General features: G+C 43.4%; 1 protein-coding gene across 1 annotated transcript in view; it reads left to right on the top strand.

Annotated features, from left to right (window-relative positions):
- Positions 1-3,705: 3,705 nt before the first annotated feature.
- MTTP (microsomal triglyceride transfer protein) overlaps positions 3,706-24,430 on the top strand; it is a 51,901-nt gene continuing 31,176 nt past the window's right edge. The window contains exons 1-5 of the mRNA XM_060247008.1: positions 3,706-3,902; positions 11,435-11,622; positions 12,913-13,056; positions 18,260-18,367; positions 23,866-23,982. Of these exons, the coding sequence (XP_060102991.1) occupies positions 3,842-3,902; positions 11,435-11,622; positions 12,913-13,056; positions 18,260-18,367; positions 23,866-23,982 (618 nt within the window). The 5' untranslated portion in view covers positions 3,706-3,841. The remainder of the gene's footprint in view (positions 3,903-11,434; positions 11,623-12,912; positions 13,057-18,259; positions 18,368-23,865; positions 23,983-24,430) is intronic.

The raw sequence follows: 24,430 nt of genomic DNA, 5'->3' as shown, positions 1-24,430 counted from the left end.
GTAAATTGGAGACCGGTCGGTAGTTTGCCAATTCGGCCGGGTCTGCTGTACTTTTTTTCAAGAGGGGTCGGACCAAAGCCTCTTTCAGAGATTATGGAAAACGCCCCTCCGAGAGGGATCTATTTATGATGTCCCGTAAAGGACAATCTAGCTCCCTCAGGCAGGATTTAATTAGCCAGGAGGGGCATGGGTCCAAATCACAAGTTGTAGGGCGCGCAGAGGAGAGGATTCCGTCAACTTCCTCCAGGCTGAGCGGGTCGAAATGATCCAGAGTTAAATCAGAAGACAGGCGTGGGGCCTCGGGCTCATGTACTGTGTCTAAGGTGATGGGCAGGTCCTGGCGGAGCGACGTGATTTTGTCTGCAAAAAATCTCGTAAAAGCCTCACAGCCTATTTCTAATTCTCTAGCGTTTGGTCTGCCCTGGGGCAGTGTAGTTAATTGTCCAATTATTTTAAACAATTGTGCCGGGCGCGAGTTTGCAGACGCAATCTTGGCCGCGAAGTACTTCTTCGCGGCCTTGACTGCCATCTCCTACGACCTCATAAACGTTCTGTAGGATGTTCTCGCTGCTTCGCCACGAGTGTGCCGCCACTGCCTCTCTAGTCGTCGGAATCCTTGTTTCAACCGGCGTAGCTCCGAGGTATACCAGGGAGCCAGCCTTGAACGAGGGCGCAGAGGACGTCGGGGTGCGATCTCGTTGATTGCCCCAGATAGCTGGTCTTGCCAGGCATCAACCAGGGCATCAAGGGAATCGCAAGGGGGCCAAGGATCCCGAAGAGCCATTTGGAACCGTTCCGGGTCCATCAGGCTCCGCGGGCGAGCCAAAATAGGCTCTCCGCCCTTACAGGGTTGTGGTAGCGTCTCCATACGAGCCTTGAGGGCTAAGTGATCCGACCATGGTATCGCCTCCGTTGCGATTTCGTTCACTTTAATCCCGGCCGCAAAGATCAGATCTAATGTGTGCCCAGCCTGGTGCGTGGGAGTCCTGACAAATTGGGAGAGTCCCAGTGTCGCCATGGAAGACACTAGGTCCATCGCCTGAATGGAAGCCGCGTCATCGGCATGGACATTGAAGTCACCCAGGACCAAGAGCCCTGGGTACTCCAACGCCCAGCCGGACACCGCCTCCATCAGGGATGGTAAGGCGCTGGCCGGTGCGTTAGGCGGACGGTACACCAGCCAGATCGCCAACCTCTCCCCGACATCCCACGCAAGGCCGACACAATACCGTCAATCTTTGGGGCCGGGAGGGCCCGGAAGGAGTAAGCCTCCCGTATGAATATCGCCACCCCGCCCGCTAATCCGCGACTGGTGGAAGACCGAGTAACCTGGGGGAGTCATCTGGGAGAGTGCCGTCGTCTCTCCCTCTTGAACCCAGGTCTCGGTCACGCAAGCCAGGTCAGCATCCTGCCGCAGCAGGAAGTCCCTGATGGTCTCGATCTTATTATTTATAGACCTGGCGTTGCATAACACCAGTGTCGGACGCGGGCAATTTCTCTTGGTCCCCCTACTTGTCACCGTTGGGATGGGAAGTAGACTAGAAGGGGGCCGAGCACTGTTTTGTCTCTGTCTCCTTCTCTCGTATCTCTGTCCATTCCCACCGTCATATCTTCCCCTCCCCAGGAGCACTGGGATCCCCTGACTGGACATCCCAAGCCTATTCTTTGATGGTTATATTAAAGTTCAGCTGACTAACTTGAATACACAGCACAGACCCCCGGCCCACTCCTGTCCTCAGTTCCCAATTATCCAATTCACCAAATCTTTCCGAATTGATTAGTAAATAAATAAGTCCTACTTAGCACAATACTAAAATCTAATTCCTAAAATTTAAAGTGCTAACTTTAATAAATAATCGGTTAAAATACTTAGTCCTATATGCATTTAAATACATAAGATACAAAATAATCAGTTCAATTAATTAAATAAATTAAGTCCCACAGAGCCCTGATCAGGGCCGGTGCTAGGCTTTCTGGTGCCCTAGGTGAATCACCCATTAGTGCCCCCCCCCCATTAATTTAAAAATATAGAGAAAATGAAGAGGACCATACTTGAAACTTTTCACATTTTTAATTTACTGATTTTTAATTTTTCAAAAAAACGTGATAAGTTATTTAAAAAGTTGTGAGAATAAGTGCTTGCTGGACACCAGGAAGGAGGGTGGCAGGATAGGATGAGATGGGAGGCCAAGTCACGCATTGGGGAGAGGGGGGTGGCTTGGCTTTGTTGAAGGCAGCTTGGTGATGGGAGAGGACAAGGTGACAGTGGTCAGGAGCCAGAGTCATGCATTGGGCTAGGGCGCCCAGTGTTGTACCCTAGGCCAGGTGGCACCCTAGACAACTGCCTACTTTGCTTACTCCCACGCACTGGCCCTGATGCCATTTGGCATAGAGTTCTACCAGGTTGGAGCCAGAGCCAAGAAGGCCCTGGCTCTGGTTAAGGACAGCCAGTTGTCTTTATAACATACAGACAAAAGCAGGGCTTTTTAAGTAGAAAAAAAACAGGGGGGGACTCATTTGTATATTAAGCCACACCCCCTGGGTGAAAAAAAGCCCAGCAGGAACTCTTGCCTATTAGGCCACACCCCCTGACAGCAGGCCAGCTGGAGCTGTGTTTCTATGCATTCCTGCTCAAAAAAAAGCCCTGGATATAAGGGTTAACTTCTCAACCTCCAGCACTGTAGTCCTGGTCTGATTCTATCCCCTCCTCCTGCCCAGAAAATGGTTTTGACTTTTTTTTAAAATGGGATCTTCAGCACCTCATCTACTGGCATTTCCAGAAAACATTACCAGTTTTATTACCTTAGATCTTTTAATTAAAGTTATCAGGGTTGAGATTTCATAGAATCATAGGGTTGAAGGTACCTCCAGGGTCATCTAGCCCAACCCCCATTTAAGATTTAAAGCATTTGTGGTTGCTAACAGCCTTGGAGAAAACTCCTGATCTATTAATGAAAGTTATGAATGAATGTGTAGAAATGGGCAGTGACATGGAGGCAAATAATACCACTTGGTAAAGAATAACTCATCAAGGCTAGATTAAAAGAACATGATTTTTTTCTCCAGGCAGTTGGAAACCAGAGCACTTCCTGCTCCGATCTCAGGAGGAATTCATTTGTGTATTAGTAATGTAATTTTCAAGATTGCTACTGATTACTAAATCCAGCCCTTCAGAAAAGCAGCTGAAGTTTATGAACTTTACGAAAGCTGTAGTTTATGAAAGTGTACTCTTCCAGTAGCAATGCTATAAAACAGTAATGAGAGGAGTAAAGAAAATGTAATAGATTCCAAGTTCTGTAGGTAGCATGTTGTTATGGAAATTTGTCTGAGCAGCTTGTTATTTGTCCGCTGTTTCATGCTACATTTCATTTAGATGGACTATGTTGCATATAAGCCACTGGTCAGCATGTACTTTTTTTGTCCATAGATTTTTGTGGGTAGCCATGTTGGTCTGAAGCAGCAGAACAAAGTTTGTGTCCAGTGGCACCTTTAATTTAACACCAGAAAAGTTTTATTCAAGGTATGAGCTTCTGTGTTCATGCAAAAAGTGCCACTTTACTAAAACTTTATTTTTTGTCTGTGTTAGTGAAAACTAAGGAGAACAATGAAATCTTCAAATGGCCAAGATTACCTCCATTCTTAATAATTAACTGAAAGGCTCTGTAATGAACTTAGTACCTAAGTGCAGAGTTTGGAATCTGACCTACTGCATCTAGATAAACTTTATTGTAACAGACTCTGAAGCCCTCTTTGCAAGCGTCACTCCATCTGAACAGTTCACTTCTCAATAGGAGTAACAGTATTTCATAGTATTGTAGTTAACAGCTTAAAGGAAGAAGGAATGATTCTTCTTACTGTGCTTTTCCCATGCATTATTTCCACATACTCGGCGTCTGTGAAAGGTATGTTACTTCTTTGGTGAATCATTTGTCACTGACTTTGGAAAAAGTATAATGGTTCCTTTTATCTAAGAAAGGATTTGTGTGAGTAGTTTAATGTCTAAGATCACAAATGTCTTCCCAATGACTTCTAATACAACCTTGACAAAATCAGTTTTTGAGTTTCATTGTACAACTTAGATAATACTTGTCTTCCAATTGGGCAGCTGTGTTGGTCTGAAGCAGTGGAACAGATTTGGAGTCCAGTGGCTCCTTTGAAACCAACAAAAGTTTAATCAAGGTATGAGCTTTCAAGTGCAGACGGCATCTTCCAGTGTAAGGCAACAGAAGTTTGATAATAATAAACATTAGTGTCTTTTTTGGGCAAAGATTGTGTATAGGAATAGATCTAGTTCATTTTCTTTTACATTGAAGAGATTATTCCCATACTGAAGAATTAATTTAAATTACTTTCTGGATCCATGTCAGTTTGTCAGTGTCAGTTTGAATTATCAAGCTGCTATTGAATAAACAAAAGAGATACCAGTTAGCCTGCAGTTTGAATCAGGGGAGTTTTAAAGAAGGAGTAAAAATTCACATCCAAAAGAGCATAATGCAGATCACCATTTGTTCCCCCATGTTGTGGAATCCCTGAAAAATCCTTCTATAACCTTGGCACTTAGGCAGTTCTTAAACAGGGTTAATGTTAAGTTACTGTCACCTTGACCTGGATGGCCCAGGCTAGCCTAGTCTTGTCAGATCTCAGAAGCTAAGCAGGGTTGGCCTAGTTAGTACTTGAATGGGAGACCATTATTGAAGTCATTACTACTCAGAGGCAGGCAACAACAAACAAACAAATGGAGGTACAGTTGTTTTCACATAGCTATGACTATTGCACCCTGAACTGGATGGCCTAGCCTAATCTCATCAACTCTCAAAAGCTAAGTAGGGGTGGTCCTGTTTAGCACTTGGATGGGAAGTCTGCAGTTGCTACACAGAGTCAGGCAATGGCAAACCACTTCATCTCTTTGCTTTGAAAACCCTGTGGGGTCATCACAAGCTGGCTGTGACTTGATGACAGTTTCCACCACCAACATTAATGGGTTTTTCACAGGTTGGCGCCCATGTGATTAGAGAACTTCCTGGGATGTTAAAGAAGAATTGACTCCACTTTTTCATCTGCTGGGTAGATGCTGGGTCTATCCGTGAGATGTAATGGTAGCTAGTTATCTTCCTGTGCATGAGGTAAACCAGACTGTTCAAAATGATGTGACTAACCACACAACACAAGGGACTAAAATAGGAGTTCCTTTGACTAAAAGTGTGAGTCTTTATATAGGCAGTCTTTAGTCAGGAGGTGGAACCAAGCTTTGGGCAGGATTATGAAGATGTCTTGAGTAGGATCAGTTCACAGGGCTATCATTTTTATGCCTTCCATGTGGGATTGTTTAAGGAGCTGCTGGATCCTCCCATGGAACTTGAATATCTGCACTTAGTTCCACCATGCACTGGTAATATATTTTTGAGAGAAGTATTGTTCCATTTTGTTCCATAAATCCCACTTGTGGGGAGGGATTGATGTTTCCTCAGTGGTATCTGTGATAACTTACTTCATCCCAACTATGGGCCTTACTACAGATAAATTGTCCTTGGGTGCTCTGCAGGTCCATCAGAATGATTTTTCATCACACATACCTTGTGAGTTGTATGCTTGCATTTCAGTTCCCAAGCATATGATGGCCTGATCCAGATCAAGACCATGGCATGTAAGGAAATGAGGTTTCAGTAGGGTTGCCAACTGGAGAAAAAACATTTTGTTGCTTTAACAGAAGCTTATTTGTTATTTACCAGGTGATATTTACCTTCATGTCATGAAAAGTATCAGTGGTCCTTTTTCACACATTGTGTATGTTAAGTGCCATCAAGTTGCTTTCAATTTATGGGGCCCTGTGAATTAATGTCCTCCAGAATGCCCAGTTGCTAACAGTCAATCTCAGATCTTGCAAACTGAGGTTTCCTGGATTGTCAATCCATCTAATGTTGGGTCTTCCTCTTTTCCTGCTGCTTTCAACTTCTCCTAGCATTATTGTCTTTTCCAGGGATTTTCCCACACACACATTAAACCTCTGCTAAAGGAAAAAGACATTTTTCCAGGTGTTTTGGCAACCTGGGCTTCAGTCTTCTCTCTTATTTGAAACAGCCCCAAGAATCCACTGGTCAACCTGCTGGGGAAATTTGCAGATACCTAGCTACACGAAGGTCTCCTCAGGAGGGCAAGTAGTAGCTCTGCACGGCCATTGCAAGTGAGGAAAATGGCAAAGTTAGAAAGGCTAAAGTCTGCTCTCATCACAGTCCTGATTTGAATTGGGCCTTTGTACCCCTGGGAGTTGGAATTCAGAAGGTATCTTATTGAAAGACCTCATGGTGACTCCAGGGATAAAGTGACACATAATTAGACTCTATTAGTGGACCACTACAAATGCTTTAAAATACTATTCATGAGACCAGATTACTTTGGATGTTGGTGGTACAGAGTGCTCAGCTAACTGCTTCACCAGTTCACAATGGGGGGGGGGAACTCATAATGAATGGAATGTTAGAATGAACTCATTTCAAAACTGAATGACACCTTAACTCCTATTTCCTTTTCCCAGGAAATTTATATTGCTACACTCTTGTGAAGCAGTGAACTTTCATTTGAAAACTTACATATTTTTAATTGTGGTTAATAATTCAACTGCAGCAGATAGCTATGGCAAATTGAAATTGAAAGAGGTGTTTAAGCAGAAATGACAGCTACAAGTAGAAATATTCTTGCCAAATATACTTTGCAGTTTGGAAGCAGGTTATTCTAAAATCCTGTATTATTCAAATTCATTAAATTAGTGTAAAAAGTTTATACTTATATTAGTTTAAATAATGTATTTAAAACATATCTCTTGCTATTCAAGGTTGCCTACAAATTACTTGCAAAAAATCTGAGAAGTGTAGAAAGTGTCAGGCGGGCTGTATTTACTTCTGTGATCCAGTCAGGCCTTTATAAATTATGTTTGATTTTGTGAACCAGCCCAATAATGTAGGAACCAGACTCATTTTTCAGTTTTCAGGACTTCATATTTAATGACCACGTTTTCTGATATGCTAGTACAACATCTGTTGTGTTCACAGTTTCTCATAACTATCAACATGACAACAAAATCTAACCTTTAACCCTAACCTAATTTCTTATATTTCCCCCTTTTCTTATAACCCCATGATTGCTTTGAAAAGCTCCATTTAATTGAATATTGGATCCAGCATAGAAAGCATCTGCTTAAGAAATGAGTTTAGTGGTGGTGGAATGGTGACATTACATATTACAAGTAATAATAAGAACTTCATGCACATTTATTTTTATGTCACACAACAAAACATTTCTGATGTGAAACAATAACCTCTGGGTTGGATTGAGCCAGTTATTTTGCTCAGTCTCAACTCATTCCCTTCTTTATAACAGCTCCTGTTCCACATGGCTTTTGTCCCATGAGTCTAAACATAGCCTTTTAAAGGGGCAAAGAAAAGGAACACCTTTCTTTTGCTTTTCACCACTGGAAAAACTGTTTGGTTCCAACTGTTCCTACTTTCACTGACAATCATTAAGAGATGTCACAGTAAAATCATTGCTGAAAATACTAGGCATCTCAATGGAATTCCTAAATGCCTTGGCCTCTGAGATCTGTCAAACTCTGGATTAAGTGATATAATAAGAGATCTCCCCCACGGCATTCATTCAGTATGTCTAGATTATTTTTCTGAAAAGACCTGTGCTAACTTGTACCATTGAACTCATTTGAAAAATTTTGAATTAAAGATTATCTGAGATGTGAACTTTCTGTCATATTTAATCTGAGAGTCAGATCTTCAGAGCAACACTTTTCTTGCTGTCTTTATGTGATGAGCACACAAATATGAACATACTTATATTTAATGATATTCAGGTAACGATAGAGTTATATGACCTCTGCAACTGTAAACCCATGTATAAGAATGGATCTTTGACTAGGGAAGAATGTAAATTACTTCTAAATAAACAAGACCGGAAAGTCCACCAGCCTGAACAAGGACTGAGTGTGTCCAACAGAAAGCACTGTACAATTAATAAGCAGGATCATCTCCACCAAGTTTGTATGGATGAGACCCCCATTGATATATTGGGATTTACTTCCAATTAAGCATATTTAGGGTCAACCAATAACTATCTGAACATGTGGAAGAGATAACCACGGTTCTAATTCATCAAAGACAAAGTTGTGTTTTATATACATTTGGGAACCTATGTTGCAAGTTAGCCATAATGCAGACAAAATCAGAGATGTATATTTTCTATATTTGAAATATCTTAACTCCTAAAATAGAATATGTGGATGCATTTGTAAATGAGACCAAGTAAGACTTGTTTTCTTTAGTTGATATTTTCTGAACCAGTGAATATGGCTAACAAGGAATAAGTGATGTGCAGGCCACTTGCTTTCACCAGATCTTTCTACAAGCTATCCCTAGGGATCCAACACCTTTGCTTCCCAAAATATTGAATACATAGTGCATGCACACTAACCTTTGCCACTAGAAATCACAGCAGCTGAAAACTAGTGAACTTTGGAAAGGGTACAGGGGTGGGGTGGGGCTGCTGCCTGTCCGCACACACTGTATTCCAGCATGCTGTGCCCGATCCCCAAATAGAAGCTGCTGTGCCTGATCCCCAAATAGCATATGGAGCTGAGGTTGCTATTATGCATATGTGATGCAACAAAGTAATTATTAATCTGAGTGACCAAGTAGTTGGTTGCAGAATGGATAAGATTCATCTTCAAAATATCTTGTCTTGATTGCTTGTAAATATTTTTGTTATTTTATCCAGATTATAGCAGTCTGTGTTTTTATTTAAAGATATTGTGGCAGTATTTTCCAATACACAGCTTGCTTACACAGCTTTTCTTTTACCTTTTTAAAGTTACACGAAACTGTAAAATGTAACTTATAGTCTTAAAGTTAGCTAGTGGTTAGAGCTGCACATGCTATGCATGCCAAGAGCACTAATAAAAGGTATAGGCCCTGACAGCTGTCTCAGCTCAACAGCATAACTTTCAATATTATATGGTATCATGATTTAATTATAGACAGTTGTAACGACAGACACCAGCACTGCAAGCAGCAAGTCAAGCTGGGTCTACCACTCCTCCCTGAGAGATACTTTGACCGCAGAAGCACTCTTCACCCCAAATCAATATATCAAAATACTATATTAAGTCCATGCCTAGCCCTGTTTAAAGAAATGGGAGACCTGAGGGCATATGGTTGCACTGTGTAATATACTAAACAAGAAGAGCAAATTATGTTAGTGAAGCTGTTGTGAGGTGCTGTTATGTAGTGCTAGAGTATTTGTTTTGAATGTAGAAGATTCAAGTTTAATCCCTGGTATCGCCAATTAAAAAATCAGGCAGTTGGTAATATGAAAGACCTTTGATGATACCAGGCTCTTTGCAATAGGCTTAGGACTGTGGCACAGTGATAAGAGCAACTGCTTTATAGGCAAGAAGATCCTAGGTTCAACCCTTAGTATCTCCAGTTGAAAGGATCAGGTAGCAGGGGATGTGAAAGACCACTGCCCGGGGTCCTGGAGAGCTGCTGCTGGTATGAGTAGACAATATTGACCTTGATGGACCAATAGTTAGAGTTAGGCAGCTATATGTATTCAAAAGACAGTTTCATCTTACCTTTTAGAGTTCTCTGAGACTATCAACAAATATATGGACAAAGGTATCTGATATACGTATATTACAACTTCTGAAAAGCTTTTTACAAAGTCCTGTCCCAAAAGTTTTAAAGTAAATTTAGCAGTCACATGTCAAGAGCATGCGTCCATATTGTGGATTACAAACTGATTAGCCAATGGGAAAATGGGAGAAGAATAAATGGAAAGTTCTTGCAGCGGAGAGAAGGAGTGGGGATCCACAGGGACTAGTGTTGGAGGGTGCTACTTAATTTCTTCATTAATGATCTGGAGCTGGAACTGAGCAGAAAGGTGACCAGGTTTACAAATAATACCAAATTATTCAGGATGGTGGGAGCCAAAGTAGAAGAATCAAAGTGAGCAACAGCATGGCAAATGATGTCAGTATCAATAAGTGATGCACACTGAAACAAAACCCCCTAAATTTAAATATACCCTGATAGAATCAGAATAGTAAGGCGACCTTGAGGTCATGGCAGGTAGGGCAAAGAAAATGTTGACTAAGTGTGAAGTAGCAATAAAAAAATAACTTGTATACTAGGGATTATTAGTAGAGGGACTGAAGACAAAAGTCAGTTTCATAGTGCCCTTGTGAAGATCTACACTGTGTCTGCATTTGGAATGATGGGTTGCATTCTACTTCCGTTTCCCCAGTCACTTATTTAGGGAGCAAAAATTGCAGAAAATGTTTGATTTTCATCTATTTTAATAGGTATAACTAGATCTGTTGTGAAATTTAACTGTCTGTTCAGTTCATGGGAAATGTTGTGGTCAATTTAGTAGCACAGGCTTCTTCAGAAGACAGTGCAGTACAGCCTGTTACAGAGCAAATGAACGCAAAATGTTGGATGTGTATTGGGAAACAATAAGGTGGGAAAAGACTGAGGTCCAGACAGATAATTTATGTGGGAATAAGTTGTTACAGGTACACATGCATTTGAAAACAAATTTGAAGTAAGGCTTCGCTACAGTGGGCAATATGGCAGTTGCCAGCTCCCTCCTGATAACTGGTGGAGGATGGAGGGGACTTCCCAGGAGAAAAAGGAAGGTCAGGCCACATCACTGGCATCACGCAGAAAGTGACATCATCACATTAGCACTGCCTAGGGGATGTTCTGGTACTTGGGCAAAAATTCTATGGTAGGGTGTCACCTGAATATTGCAAGAGTGATTACATCACTTCCTGGGTGTTGCCAGCAACATGGCCTGGGCCTTTCTCTTCTTCCTGGGAAGTCCCCCTGCCAGCCAGCTGATTGGTGACAGGGGGAAGCAGGGCATGGTGGCAGGGGAACTTCACCTCCATTGTGTGTCTGTGTCTGGCAACCCTACTGGTGAGATCAGGGTAGTACCAGGCATTGATATCATTGGCTTTTGGTGGAAACAGCTGGCCTATCTGCAGCTGTATGCCTATATGGTATTCACCTGACTGCCCTTGTTTCTGATGCTACTTCTTGATGTCTGTAAAGTAGAGGAATAGAGTCCCCTCCCCTATTGATTTCTGCATTGAGACAGCTGCCAAATATTGCCTTCCATTTGATCTTACCATTTCTTGCTACAAAAGTTAAAAAGTTAAAACATGAACGTTAAAACATTGCCAGCTTGGCAACCCTAAGTACTTATAAACAAGGAAATGTCCTTGAAAATGTGCAGAATACTAAGCCTGTTTTGTATTAGAAATGTCCATGTTCAGGTTGGAAGGCATAACTCTAAGGCATTGAGGGGAAGAGAATATGGTGGGTTCTTTGGATTTATGATTATCACCAAAAGATTTCTGTTTTCTGCACAGGTCACAATACTGGTCCAAGAATTAACAATGACAAGCTATATAAATTTGCCTACTCCACTGAAGTACTTATTGACAGGGTCAAAGGATCACCCCAGGAGAGCGCAGGCTTCCGTATTGCATCTGAAGTGGATGTCAACTTAGTATGGAGAAATCCCAATAATGATGATGATCAGTTGATCAAAATTGCGGTAGGTAGTTTATATGAAATTATACATAATTTCTGCTAACATTGTTGGATATTGGTTTACAGTAAAAACAATTAAAAGACCATGAAATGTGATGCTGAGTTAAAATGAATACAGCTTTTCTGATAAGCAGCAAAGCAGGAAACCTATATTGTATAAATGTTAACATATTTGATTGTCAAAACTTCCACACAGATCCTTGGAATGTACTTGGTAATAACTTGGACAACTGAAACTGAAAATTTTCAGTTCTCAAGGTTTCTACTGATTTTTGGTCACTTCAGACTTATCAGACATATCTTGATGGAGCAGACATAGGTCAGCGGGAGAGCACATTTTTTGTATGAATAAGATCCCTGGTTCTTTCCCTAGAATCTTCGTTTTTAAAAAATGCTGGTAAATTGGGTTGGATCCATGAAACATTTGGATTGGATGAGTGCATCCATAGAGTCAATAGAGGTCAGTGCCAAGGGGCTTGCAATTAGGGTTGCCAAGAAATATCTGGGGATGTTGGGGGTGGAGCCAGGAGACATTGGGGCGGAGCCAGGAACAAGGGTGTGACAAGCATCATTGAACTCCAAGGGAGTTCTGGCCATCACATTTAAAGGGACAGCACACCTTTTTAAATGTCTTCCTTCCATAGGAAATAATGAAGGATAGGGGCACCTTCTTTTGGGGCTCATAGAATTGGACCCCCTGGTCCAATCGTTTTGAAACTTGGGGGGTACTTTGGGGAGAGACACTAAATACTATACTGAAAATTTGGTGCCTCTACCTCAAAAAACAGCTCCCCCAGAGCCCCTGGAACCTCCAGATCAATTCCGCATTATACCCTATGAGAATCGATCTCCACCTAGGGAATAATGAAGTGCTCAGCAGACGTTTCCCTCCCCCCCACCCTGTTTCTGGTGACTCTGAAGTGAGGGATTGGCCTCTCTTCTCACGAGTTGCAGCCAATTTCTTCCAAGTAACACAGACACCCCATCCCAAGAGGAGGCCTTTCAATCGGAGACTGGACCCTCCAGAGGGGGAAAGTCACATGGTCCTCTGGGGGTGGGGTTTCCCCCACTGGCCAGCTGACTGGGGGCAGGAAGGAGCCTGGGAAAGCGGAAGAACTCCCACTGGGACCTGGGGATTGGCAAGCCTACTTGCAATGAAAATAGTGACAGTTTCAGTTAAAAATTCAAATCACTATATAGTGGATCAGCAGATTCTTACAGGAAGCAGGAATGAAAATGTGAAAACTCTCCTGCCAACATGGATTTGTGTCTACATTCTATTTCTCTTTTCCAGATAACAGACGTAACAGTTGAAAATGTCAATGAGCGGCCTACACACAAAAACATTTTTAATGGGAAAAACACAGATAAAATAATTGGAAAAGAGCATCTGGCAGCTTTAAAAAGACCTGTAATTCTCCAGTGGACTCGTGGAAAGGTAACTACAATGAGTTTGTTTTGAAATCTTGATTCACTCTTAGGGCAAATCTGCAAGCCACCCCTTGTGGGTATGTTTTCAGGCTTGCTTTGTAACAGAGCCAAATATAGCCCATATAATGTGACCGGGGGGGGGGCGGGTCTGGCAATCTTATGAAGGACTGGAAAGGGACAATCAAGGAATAGAAAAGGGAAAGCAAAAGTACCATCATCAGCAAGTCAAACTTTATGAAATGCTAGGAGTTTCATGGATAAATCTCTAAGTAGCAGATGCTCTCCGCCCATATTAGGATTGGACCCATGCTGCAAGGGTGAGGTTTAAGCCTTTTGAACTGTTTTCTTGGACTCAGTTGATTCCACAGAGCAGTTATTTTTCTCACTGGGTAAACCTATAGGCCCTATGGCATGGCAGGATTACTAGAGCGCCACTAGGTAATTTTGAGTCATAAAAATGAAATACTGAGCTGAATTGGAATTCTGTGAACCTGATTTTTTAAAACACACACTTGCTGACTTATTAATAAAACGGACAGCATTTTGCGCAGTTTTGTCATAAACCATGCACGAAGCTATGTAATTGGTATGATACTGGTAATCTTCCAGATAAACAGATCACAAGCAATGTTTCCTCTAAGCTGAGTAAGTGTGAGCTAGCTCGCAGTTTCTTAGGTTTTGGCTCACACATTTTTGTCTTACCTCATGAAAAATGGCCCCAGAGCAAACTAATTTATGATGTAGCTCACAACTTTAATGCTAGTATCTCCCAAAGTAGAATTTCTGCTCACAAGACTTAGAGGAAACATTGATCACAAAAGATGGAATACCTTCTCTTTTTATCAGTTTTACAGATCAAGTGACTTTTTTTTCCCAGATTCCTGGTTTCAGAGTTTCTGACTACTGTAGAGCCTGTTCTGTTCAGGAGACAATATCATCATCATGCCTAGTAATATTGTTTGCCTGTCCAAGTGAAATCTAGTCTTTTACACCTCTAGGAATGCCAGCCTCCGGGGGGACCTGGGGATCCCCTGGAATTACACCTTATCTCCAAACTGCAAAGTTCCCCTGGAGGAAATGGATGCATTGGAGGGTGGATTCTGTGGCATTGTATCTCACTGAGGTCCTTGTTCTTCCCAGGCTCCAGCCCCAAATTTTCAAGAGCTTCCCAACCTAGATCTGGCAATCCTACCATGCCAGTTGCCAGGGGGGACCTGGCAGCCCTATATTTGTTCTGTTACTGCCAGCCTTTCTCTTGCAGTCCCAGAGCGTAAGGAAGGATAGAGAGCTGTGAGGGCAATGACTCCTTTTCCCCATAACCCATCAATAAGACAAGCACACACAGCATTTGGAATAAGTGTGGAATAAAATGGCTACAACTTTTATTGATTACAGCTGCAAGAAGCCTTGGCATGACATGGGTCTACTGGATTCTAGTATCAACTGACCAGCCAGCCAGTCAATGTCCCCAGACCCACACAGTCAACTGGCTGATGTAGGGAGAACCATGGTATGGCAGGTTGCCAGATGCCACAAGGATGATCGCCTTTAGGTGGTCTCCTCTGCCAGCTGAGCATGACGGCAGTCCATCTGGCATCTGGGCATGCCCCTTGGAAGCCCTCATGCCAAAACCCCTTAAGGGGATCCACAAATGCTGGGAAACAGCATGCAGGCTGATTGCCTAAAATAGATTCGACCTCATGCTGAAATTGCCCTAAAGTTGGGACAAATAGCAAAATAGAAAGTATCATGAACAGTAAGATTAAAAATACAAACCATCTTCCCTTCAGTTCCTTATATATAAGGAGGGATGGGTGGGCATGCTGTCCCTGATGGCCCCTTCCCTCCACTATCCCATAGGACCGGTTCATGGCCCTCATAGGCCCACCTGGGAGGGGAGGGCCAAGGTTTCATGCCGTAGCTGACTGCCTGGCCCCCAGCTGCCTGTGCTCTCCTATGTCTTTGCGAGATGCAGCCTCCCTGGCTTCCCTGTCACCCCACAAACCGGACCCATGAGTGAGTTGGGGTCCCAACTTTATACTACCAGCTAGCTTTTTGCATCTACATAAAGACCAGATCCTCTATGAGTACTCTAATTAATTTGTTTCATTCTATCCTTTAGTGTCTTCATAGAAGTTTAGGTGCTTTAGTGTGGGGAAACTCTATTCAAGTCACTTCAGAAGAACAACAATATAATCATGTTCCTGTCCCTGATACAAAACGTAAAGCCAGTTTGCAAAGTCCAGAGTTCCTGCGTACAATGCAATCAGAGACATTCTCAGCTGCTTGTGCGCCCAGAGAACATGAGACCCCAAACATCCCTGAGTATAGCTATAGCCTTGGGTGCAGATTCCATGATTCTAGGCTGACATGCTTTTGCTCCATCTTGGCTGGAAGCCTGGAAGGCAGAAACAAGTTTTTGCAGCAACAGGGCTTACAAAATACAGTCAGACTGAGTTGCGTTGGTCTGTCTGCAGTATGAGGAGCTAAAGATGAGCTTCAGGACTTCAGATAGATACATAGTTAATAACTACTAACTTGTTCTAACAGCAGCCTCAGCCAGAATGATTTCTTAAATCATTAGAGCAGGCTCAGAAAATTCAGTCAGGAGTGATTCTTCAAGAGCCCATTCTCTCATTTGCATTTTGGCAAGACCGGTCACCTTGGAGGCAGTTGAGGGGCAGGTCGTCAGGGCGTTGATTCTGCATTCTTGGAGGGCTGGAATACTGACTCAGGGGTTCAGGTCTAACGGTGTTTCTCCCTCCCCCATCCTGTTTTTCTGTTATTGGAGTTGCTTCCATGAGTGGACCCTCCTTTGCTGCCTCCTTTCCATCAGCATCAGGACCTTTATCAAGGGCTGGCCTGGGCAACCAGGAATGTGTGGCTATATCCAGGGAGATGTTGGAACTCTCAGTACAGTTATGTTCTTAAGGAAAGGCAGGATCCAGCATATACAGGCAGTTTGGACTATGCTAATTTGTTTTACCTTCCTCATCTAATCTACCACTGTGCTTCAAAAAGTGTAGATCAAAGACTGGCTAGCCTTTGACAGTTTCACAACTTGTCACGTCACGCTGGTAATGGTTGTGGAATCAGAAAGTTGTGCTTGTCAAACAAATGTGCTAAAGTTGAGAGATGACATGCCATTAAGTGGAATAGGACAGGACTTGAGATGGCTTATCTACATGCTGTTTGGAAAACCTGATCCTCATGAAGCATCAGAGCAGAACAGATGTTCCCCACTTACATAGTTTATGATGTTGATTAGCTACTGTGTTAGAAGGTGCTGATATTGCCTCTTGCAACTATGCAGTTCTGTATCACTTGGGTGTCCAAATGTAGTAACATATTTATTGTAATCCTAGTTTTTAGTGGGGAGTGGGATGGCAAAGCCCTGCAGGATGCAACTCCTTGAGTGGTTGTTGAAGGTACAAAGTCTTGGGTCAAGCTCACATGCAGCTCAGTCTTGCCTGGAGGTTCAAAGATCACTGTATGTTTGACACGTCTCTAAATCATCGATGGCACTGTTAATTTTTGCCTGATTATAGTCTAGGTTAAAGTGCACAATATATGTTACCTGAGATAATGAGAGGGATTACTGGGAAGTGCACATCAGGTGCATACTGTATCATATTCTCAAGGTTAATGTATTAATTTTTTTCCCAATTATCTTCTTTCAAACTGGCATCTCTTTCCAAATAAAATCTCTGCCATGGCACCTGTGTGAGCTTGCCACAGGATTCCAGTATAATGAATTCTGGGGCGTGTTTTATGATACACAGACAGGTTTTTTTGTTGTTCAGTTGCACAGTCGAGTCCAACTCTTTGCGACCCCATGGACAAAGTCACGCCAAGCCTTCCTGTCTTCTACCATCCTCCGAAGTCTGCTCAAATTTGTGTTAGTTACATCAGTAACACTGTCCAGCCATCTCATCTTTTGCCATCCCCTTCTTCTTTTGCCTTCTGTCTTTTCCTGCATCAGGATCTTCTCCAGTGAGTGCTCCCTAATCATTGGGTGGCCAAAGTATTTGAGCTTCAGCTTCAGCATCTGACCTTCCAGGGAACAGTCAGGGTTGACAGACAGTTTACACAGCCATTAGCCCATTGGTTCTATTGGGACTTATTTTGCTCCACATGAACAGAGACTGTCTTCTGGAACACACTCTCCTGTGGCTGTACATTACAATGAAAGATCAATAACAGTATGCAAAGAGGCCGGGGGGAGGGGGGTCTGCCCTTTTGGATCTTTTCTTTGATGACCCCTAGTAAATTCCCAAGAAAACCACTGGATTAAAATGCTCTAGGTTGCAGAGAGAGGGGTCTGCTTAGCTGCTTTTTTCAGCTCCTTTGTCTGTCTATCAGCTGCCACTAGAGGTTTATGTAATATGTTGTTACTGCATTTATCTAATTGTTGTAAACTGTGCTGATGCTTTTTAAGAGCAGAGAGGTACCAGTGTACTAAACAAACATATTAGGCCACCTTGACTTTATTAAGCACTGAACTGTTTAGTTTTCCATAATGCGTATAGAATAATAGATTCACACAGTTGGAGTGGCCTTTTGTAACTCTAGCACAATACCCCATCCTTATGCAACAAATCTCGTATTAATGCTTGTAATTCTGGTATTTGAAAAACTCTAAAAACAGACATTTTATTGCCTTTGGCAGCTTCTTTTTACTGCTGAAGTACTTTTATAGGAAGGAGATTTTCTCCTAACATCCAGCTTCATTACTGCATCTTGTTTTAGTCATTTGGATGACATTTTTCCTGGACAAAGGTCATCTTTCTTATTCCACTGACCCCCACAGCTACCCTATGAGGTCATTATTGTCCTAATTTGTCAGACTGGGAAGAAAGGAGATAAAATTATTTGCCTAAGGTAAATCCATGGCCACGATAGGGCTTATTTTGACCAAACACTACACACAGTTCTTAGTTTTAAAACTGTCTACCTATTCCCCCGCTTTTCAAATTACCGTATCTTTCATCTTCTTACAGCTTTACAGAAATCTTTGAGACCTAATGACAGTAAAATAATCTCATTTCCTCTTCATCAGTTAGCCATTAAGTAAATAGTTCACTAGAATTTTTACTGAAGATTTTTTTTAATCATACCTGGACTTGCTCATGAAAGATCTTCTGAATGATTGTATGTTCTAATCAGGCTTGAAATTTGGAAGGTAATTTCTGTCCTTTTTCCTTGGCTAGGTTAAAAACTTCTACTCTTATGCAAATGAACCTGTTGTTGTTCAGAATCTGAAGAAAGGTCTGGCAAGCTTGTTTCAGATACAGATGAATTCTGGAGTTGTCAGCGAGGTATTGTACTTTTTCTATATATGTTAAGTGATCTCACATGTTCAGTGATGGTATGAAATACTTTCATTCTCTTGACTCCAAATGTAACATAGAAGCAATTTGTTACTCCCTGAATATGCCAATTAGGGATGGCATGAACCACTTTTTTGTGGTTCATTTCAGTTTGTGGTTTGTGGCCAAACCATGAACTGATACAAAGGTTGGTTCTGGTCCCCATGAAAAGCTGTTTGAAAGCTCCAGGTTATTTAAACCCCAGCTTTCTGCTCCTGACAAAAAAAACAATTGAGCACTGGGGAGCAGAAAGGAGGAGTATCCTCATGAAAGACAGAACCATTTAAACCCCTGCTTTCTGTTCCCTGGCACTCAGCTGTTTTATGTGTGCACGTGTGCTTTTAGTGTCCTGGCCCCACTGGACCTCTTGATGGCACTTCGGGTTTTTTGGCCACTGTGTGACACCTAGTGTTGGACTGGATAGGCCATTGGCCTGATCCAACATGGCTTCTCCTATGTTCTCTTATGTTCTTATGTGCATGAAGAGCAGAAAGCAAAGGTTTAAATGGCTCAGAGCCACTTAATCCCCTGCTTTCTGCTCTTCTCAAACTGACTTAAAATTTGTGGATTTTTGTGGCAGCTCTTCAGTTCATGAACTTCAGCTTGCAGACCACAAACTGGACAAGATTTGTCATAAACTTACATTCATGAGCTGGTTCATGCCCATTTCTAATGTCAATAAGCAAACAGACTTTGTCTAATGGAGAGAGAGTTCAGATTCATGTTGCTATGGAATACATGGCACAGTGGACATATTGATTCCCTCTTGACACTGTCGGAGCGGGAGTAGCAGAGTGAGGGAGATGACTTGCCCGACACAGGGCTTCAGGAAAGAAAATCAGGCTTACACGTGCAACTAGTGCCAAAAGGTGTATTAACATATATACACAACAAGTGCTCTCTTGTGCAGTCTATACAATATCACCTCCACGGACAAAGTGCTTCGCCTAACCACCATCTCACAGGGAGAGACCTGTGTGATGCACACACAGATCATATATAGTCCAAGCAGCCAATCCTGGCCATGCTGACTCAGCAGATTGCATCACTTGGCTTCTGCCGGCTCAAGCCGGTCTGCTGATCAGGTCACTGTGACCTAGCCTGGCAGCTAGATCACCAGCTGTCATACTGTGGCTGTCAGACTGGGTTTATGTAGATTCTTGCTCCAACACACCTCCTAATCTATTTAAACCCAGTGCACCAAAACACTTTACACAGTTTACATACATGTCCACCAGCAACATTACAGTTCATATTTACGTAGCTCGGAACCCTTTCCGGAATTCGTTCAGGAACTCATCATGATTGTAAAACACATCATCGTGTTCCTGTTCAGCCAGCTCTTTCAGACGCTTGGCTTCAGCCTCCTTCTCCCTTGCCTCGCACTCTGCCACCCAGGCTTTCCATTTCTTAGCCTTTTCTTTTAACATTTCCTCAAATCCGGGTGGGTCTGGATTGACAGTCAGAGTGACATAGGGACACTTGTACCTAGCGGGACGTTGGCCTTTGGTGGACCTGGCAGACACCCGTGGCCCTGTGCTTGGACCAGCTTTGTCTTCTTCGGGTTGCTCTGTTCCCACCTCCTGGGCTGGTTGCTCTGCCCCTGTAATTGGGTGTTGAACCTCCTGACTCTCACACTTTACCTCCAGTTCCTGCATTTGAGGCTCTGCCTCCTGACTCTGCTCGTCAGGCTCTGTGCCAGCATTCGGCTCACCTTCTCCAGCCCCACTGGGTGCCACCTCCTGGGCTGGAGTTCTGGGCTGCGCTCCAACATCGTTATCGCTACTTGGCAGCAGGACAAATTGTTTCTGCAAGGAGTGCAACCTTGGCCAGTTGCTTTCTTCATTGAACTGGGCACTCTTACTAAGTGTTATCTTGCTTTTGCTATTGCAGAAACGATAACACCTGGCCCTTGGCTTGTAGCCCAGAAAAATTAGGCTCTCTGCCCGGACATCCCCCTCCCCGCTACTCGTGGAGTGGATGCCAACCCGAGCCCGTGACCCAAAGACTTTTAAAGAACTCAAATCTGGGGTCTTGTTCAACAGTAACCTGTAAGGCACATTTTTCACAGTATTACACCAAACCCTATTTTGCAAAAAAACAGCTGCATGTATGGTTTCTGCCCAATAGGACATTGGCAGTTGTGCATCCTCTAACATGCAATACATCACATTCTGCAATACAGCCCCATGCCCATTTTCTCGGGGCGTTGCCGGGTTCGTCAGACGGTGGGCAATGCCCTTGTTCTCCAGCCAACGTTTCATCTGGTTAGATAAGAATTCCCCCCCTCTGTCGGTTTGTACAGCTAGGAGATTAACCCCTAATTGTCTCTCCACTGCTTTGACCCACTTGGTGAATGTCTTATACACCTCAGACTTATGCACCATGGTGAAAACCCACGCGTACCTCGTGTGGTCGTCGGTGGCCACCAAGCAGTATCTCCTCCCCGACAGACTCTTTGGCAATGGGCCAATAACGTCTAAATGGACTAGTTCCAGGGCTCGTGTGCTTTCCCTTGAGCTTTCTTTAGCAACAGCACACGCCTTGCTTTTGGTCTTCTTGCAGACCTGGCAATCCAAGTAACATTTGCAAGGATTTACTTTCAAACTAGGCACAAGCTCCAGGGTTTTCTTTAACGCCCTAAATCCGCAGTGCCCAAGTCTCCTATGGAGCAAATGTATACAATTATTGTGCACAGGCTCATTCGACACCTGAGCCACCTGGGCACAATCACTCTGGACCACATACAGTTTACCTTCCCTCTTTCCTGTCACAAGCAACTTTCCCCCACCTCCCAGGATTTTGCAGCAGGTTTTCTCAAATCTCACCTGGTATCCCTGGTCAAACAGTGTGCTAACACTCAACAGGTTAGACTGCAGTGAGGGTACATACAACACATTTTGCAACATACATTTCAGTGCAGGAAATTCCACATTGCCTGAGCAAACAGAATTGGCAGTGGTCCCATCAGCCAATCTCACATACTTATGCTCAGGACTGTCAATGTTTTTCAACAACTCCTTCTCGCAGCAGAGATGGCTCGTTGCCCCGGAGTCTAAAATCCAAGCAGACCCTGTGCTCTCTACTGCAGACGTGACCAGCCGGGTTGCTTCCTCACACGGGCTGGCGGTCCTCCGCTCTCGCCGCACACGCCCCCGCCTCTTCTCCCTCTCAGGGCAAGCTCGGAGCAGGTGCTGCGACGACCCGCATCCATAGCAGCGACGGACTGCAAACGCAGTCGGCTCCACTTCCTCCACCTTCGGACGCCTGCCAGCAGCAGAAGCTGGCTCATTCTTGGCTGTCTTCCCGGACACACCGATAACAGCACGCTGCCCGGCCGACACCCCCGGACAGCTCACGGCCGCAATTCTCTCTTGGAAGTCAAGCAGGTGGGCACAGACGTATTCCATGGTCAGGGTCGCTACGTCCACCGTCTCCAGAGAAGTTATCAGGGGAGTGTACTCAGGTGGCAACGACGACAGCAAAATGTACACTCTGTCGTCTGGAGCTACAGTCTTGCCTCTTGCCTCCAGCTCAACGAAACAGTCCGTTAGCCGTTTGATGTGATCTTTCACACACCCTCCAGCCGGCATAACGGTGCGGAACATCCTCCTTGTCAAGGCCATGAGGGAACCAGCAGTGGTGCTAACATGCACCGCACTCAACGCGTCCCAGGCAGCCTTGGGAGTGTCCTTCCCTCGCACATAAACCAGCTGGTCATCTCCTATAGATAGCACTATGTTGGCCAGTGCCTTATCCGACAACACAGTCTCGGCAGGAGATAAGTCAGCAGGGGGGTTACTCACGAACAGCCATTGCCCTTCACGCTTGAGGTAGTGTTGCATTCTCAGGCTCCACACCGCGTAGTTGGCTGAGGTGAGCTTCTCAACGGCTACTCCAAGCTGTTGCTGAGCCATCGTGCCGACTCCTCCTCACGGCTGGCTGCCGACGTCCCTCTGGCTCTCAAACAGAGAACGGTGGTGCTTCTGTGTCCTTCACCGGCGTTCCTCGCCTCCGGCTCTTTCCAAACTCACAGTCAGCTCAACTCTCAACTCTCTCCTCCGCGCAGCGGAACCGCCCTGGGCCCATAACCCTGTCGGAGCGGGAGTAGCAGAGTGAGGGAGATGACTTGCCCGACACAGGGCTTCAGGAAAGAAAACCAGGCAGACACGTGCAACTAGTGCCAAAAGGTGTATTAACATATATACACAACAAGTGCTCTCTTGTGCAGTCTATACAATATCACCTCCACGGACAAAGTGCTTCGCCTAACCACCATCTCACAGGGAGAGACCTGTGTGATGCACACACAGATCATATATAGTCCAAGCAGCCAATCCTGGCCATGCTGACTCAGCAGATTGCATCACTTGGCTTCTGCCGGCTCAAGCCGGTCTGCTGATCAGGTCACTGTGACCTAGCCTGGCAGCTAGATCACCAGCTGTCATACTGTGGCTGTCAGACTGGGTTTATGTAGATTCTTGCTCCAACAGACACATCAGAATGCTACCCAGGGAGCAATCCTAAGCATATCTACTCAAAAGTAAGTCTGGGCTTACTCCCAGGCAATTGTTCTTATGGTCTTAGGATCATGGCCATCAGTGGACTTAAAAGGGTATAAGTCTTCATAGAATTTCACTGTTAGTGTGTTCTTGATGAATTGGCTGTGAAATAATCAAGGTCATACATGTTAGAATATATTTATTGTAGACAAAATTAGTTACAGTTAAACAATAACTATGTTATTGAAAATATGTTTGTCTATAGTACACACAGAAATTGCTGTGTAATGATTTATACAAAAATATTTGTATCACACATTTTCACTGTGTGTATGTAACCTTATCTTAAAAACCAGTTCATAGGGTTTTTTTAGTGCTCCACAAAATTGTCAAATTTTGCATTGGAAAAACTGGGAAAAGATTCTCAAAGCAAAAAAAGAAAGAAACCACAGGGGGGTTATTTTCTGAATTTTGACACTTGGCCCCCATGTTTTAACATCTATACCATTTTAAAATGTTTTCTGTTTAACAGAAAGAGAAAGATGGGAGAGGAGGGAATGGGAAAGTCAGTTACATTGGTATAGTGGTAAATCTGTGAATATGAGATTATGGTTCCTCTTTAGTTAACTGCAAACTGTAAGTTGCATTTTTTCCAATGGAAGAGAAATCATAATATTGCACAGGTCCACAGTTCTTATATATTTTGCGTACATTACTTACATCAGCAGTTAGTTTTGTAAAATTAATCATAGGAATTAAATTAGGGGGAATAGATTTAAGGTAAAACATGGGAAGAGAAAATGGATCTATCTGGTAAAAAATTAGATTTTAAAAGTGACAATTACAATGGAGAAAATTTGGTGGCTTGGGAACAGTTATTTCCAGTGCTTTTTGCTGTATTACAGATGGCTTTGACTTTGGAACTTTTCCCCTTCCTTTCTCTAGACGGACATCTCTGGAAGATGCAATGTCACCTATCAGGCTCGACAAAATCAAATCACTAAAATTAAAGCCCTGAACACATGCAAACTGGAACGGACAGGCTTTACAAGCCACAGTCAGGTACAGTATTGTTAAATTCTTGTATGCAGAGCAGATGTAAACACAAGAAAAATTAATGTCCTAGTGTGCAGCTTGTTTTAGATTGAAGTAGAAGGTAGTCATACAAACTGTTCCCTCTGAACTGTGGAGTCTTGTGAGCAAAAAATTTGCTTTGTGAGCCACTGGCATTAAAGTCGTGAGCGAGCAGTTTGTCTACTGCATGAATTAGTTTCCTCTGGAGCCATCCTTCCTGAGCGAAGACAAGAATGTGTGAGCCGGAGGCTAAAAAATTCTAGCTAGCTCATGCTAACTCAGCTTGGAGGGTACACTGGTCATACATTCTGTTAGACTATCTTTCTCAATATTATTCATTGTTCTCAAATCTCCATCTTGATTTCATTGGATGACTCAAGGATATAGGATTCTGGAAGAGGATGAAAATTCACTTTATTCACTCTCTCAACACCAG

The sequence above is a fragment of the Heteronotia binoei genome, chromosome 9 (genome assembly GCF_032191835.1).
Source record: "Heteronotia binoei isolate CCM8104 ecotype False Entrance Well chromosome 9, APGP_CSIRO_Hbin_v1, whole genome shotgun sequence".
In the NCBI taxonomy this organism is placed as follows: Eukaryota; Metazoa; Chordata; class Lepidosauria; order Squamata; family Gekkonidae; genus Heteronotia; species Heteronotia binoei.
Note: the sequence above shows the minus strand (reverse complement) of the source record. Positions and strands in the feature narration are given on the sequence as shown.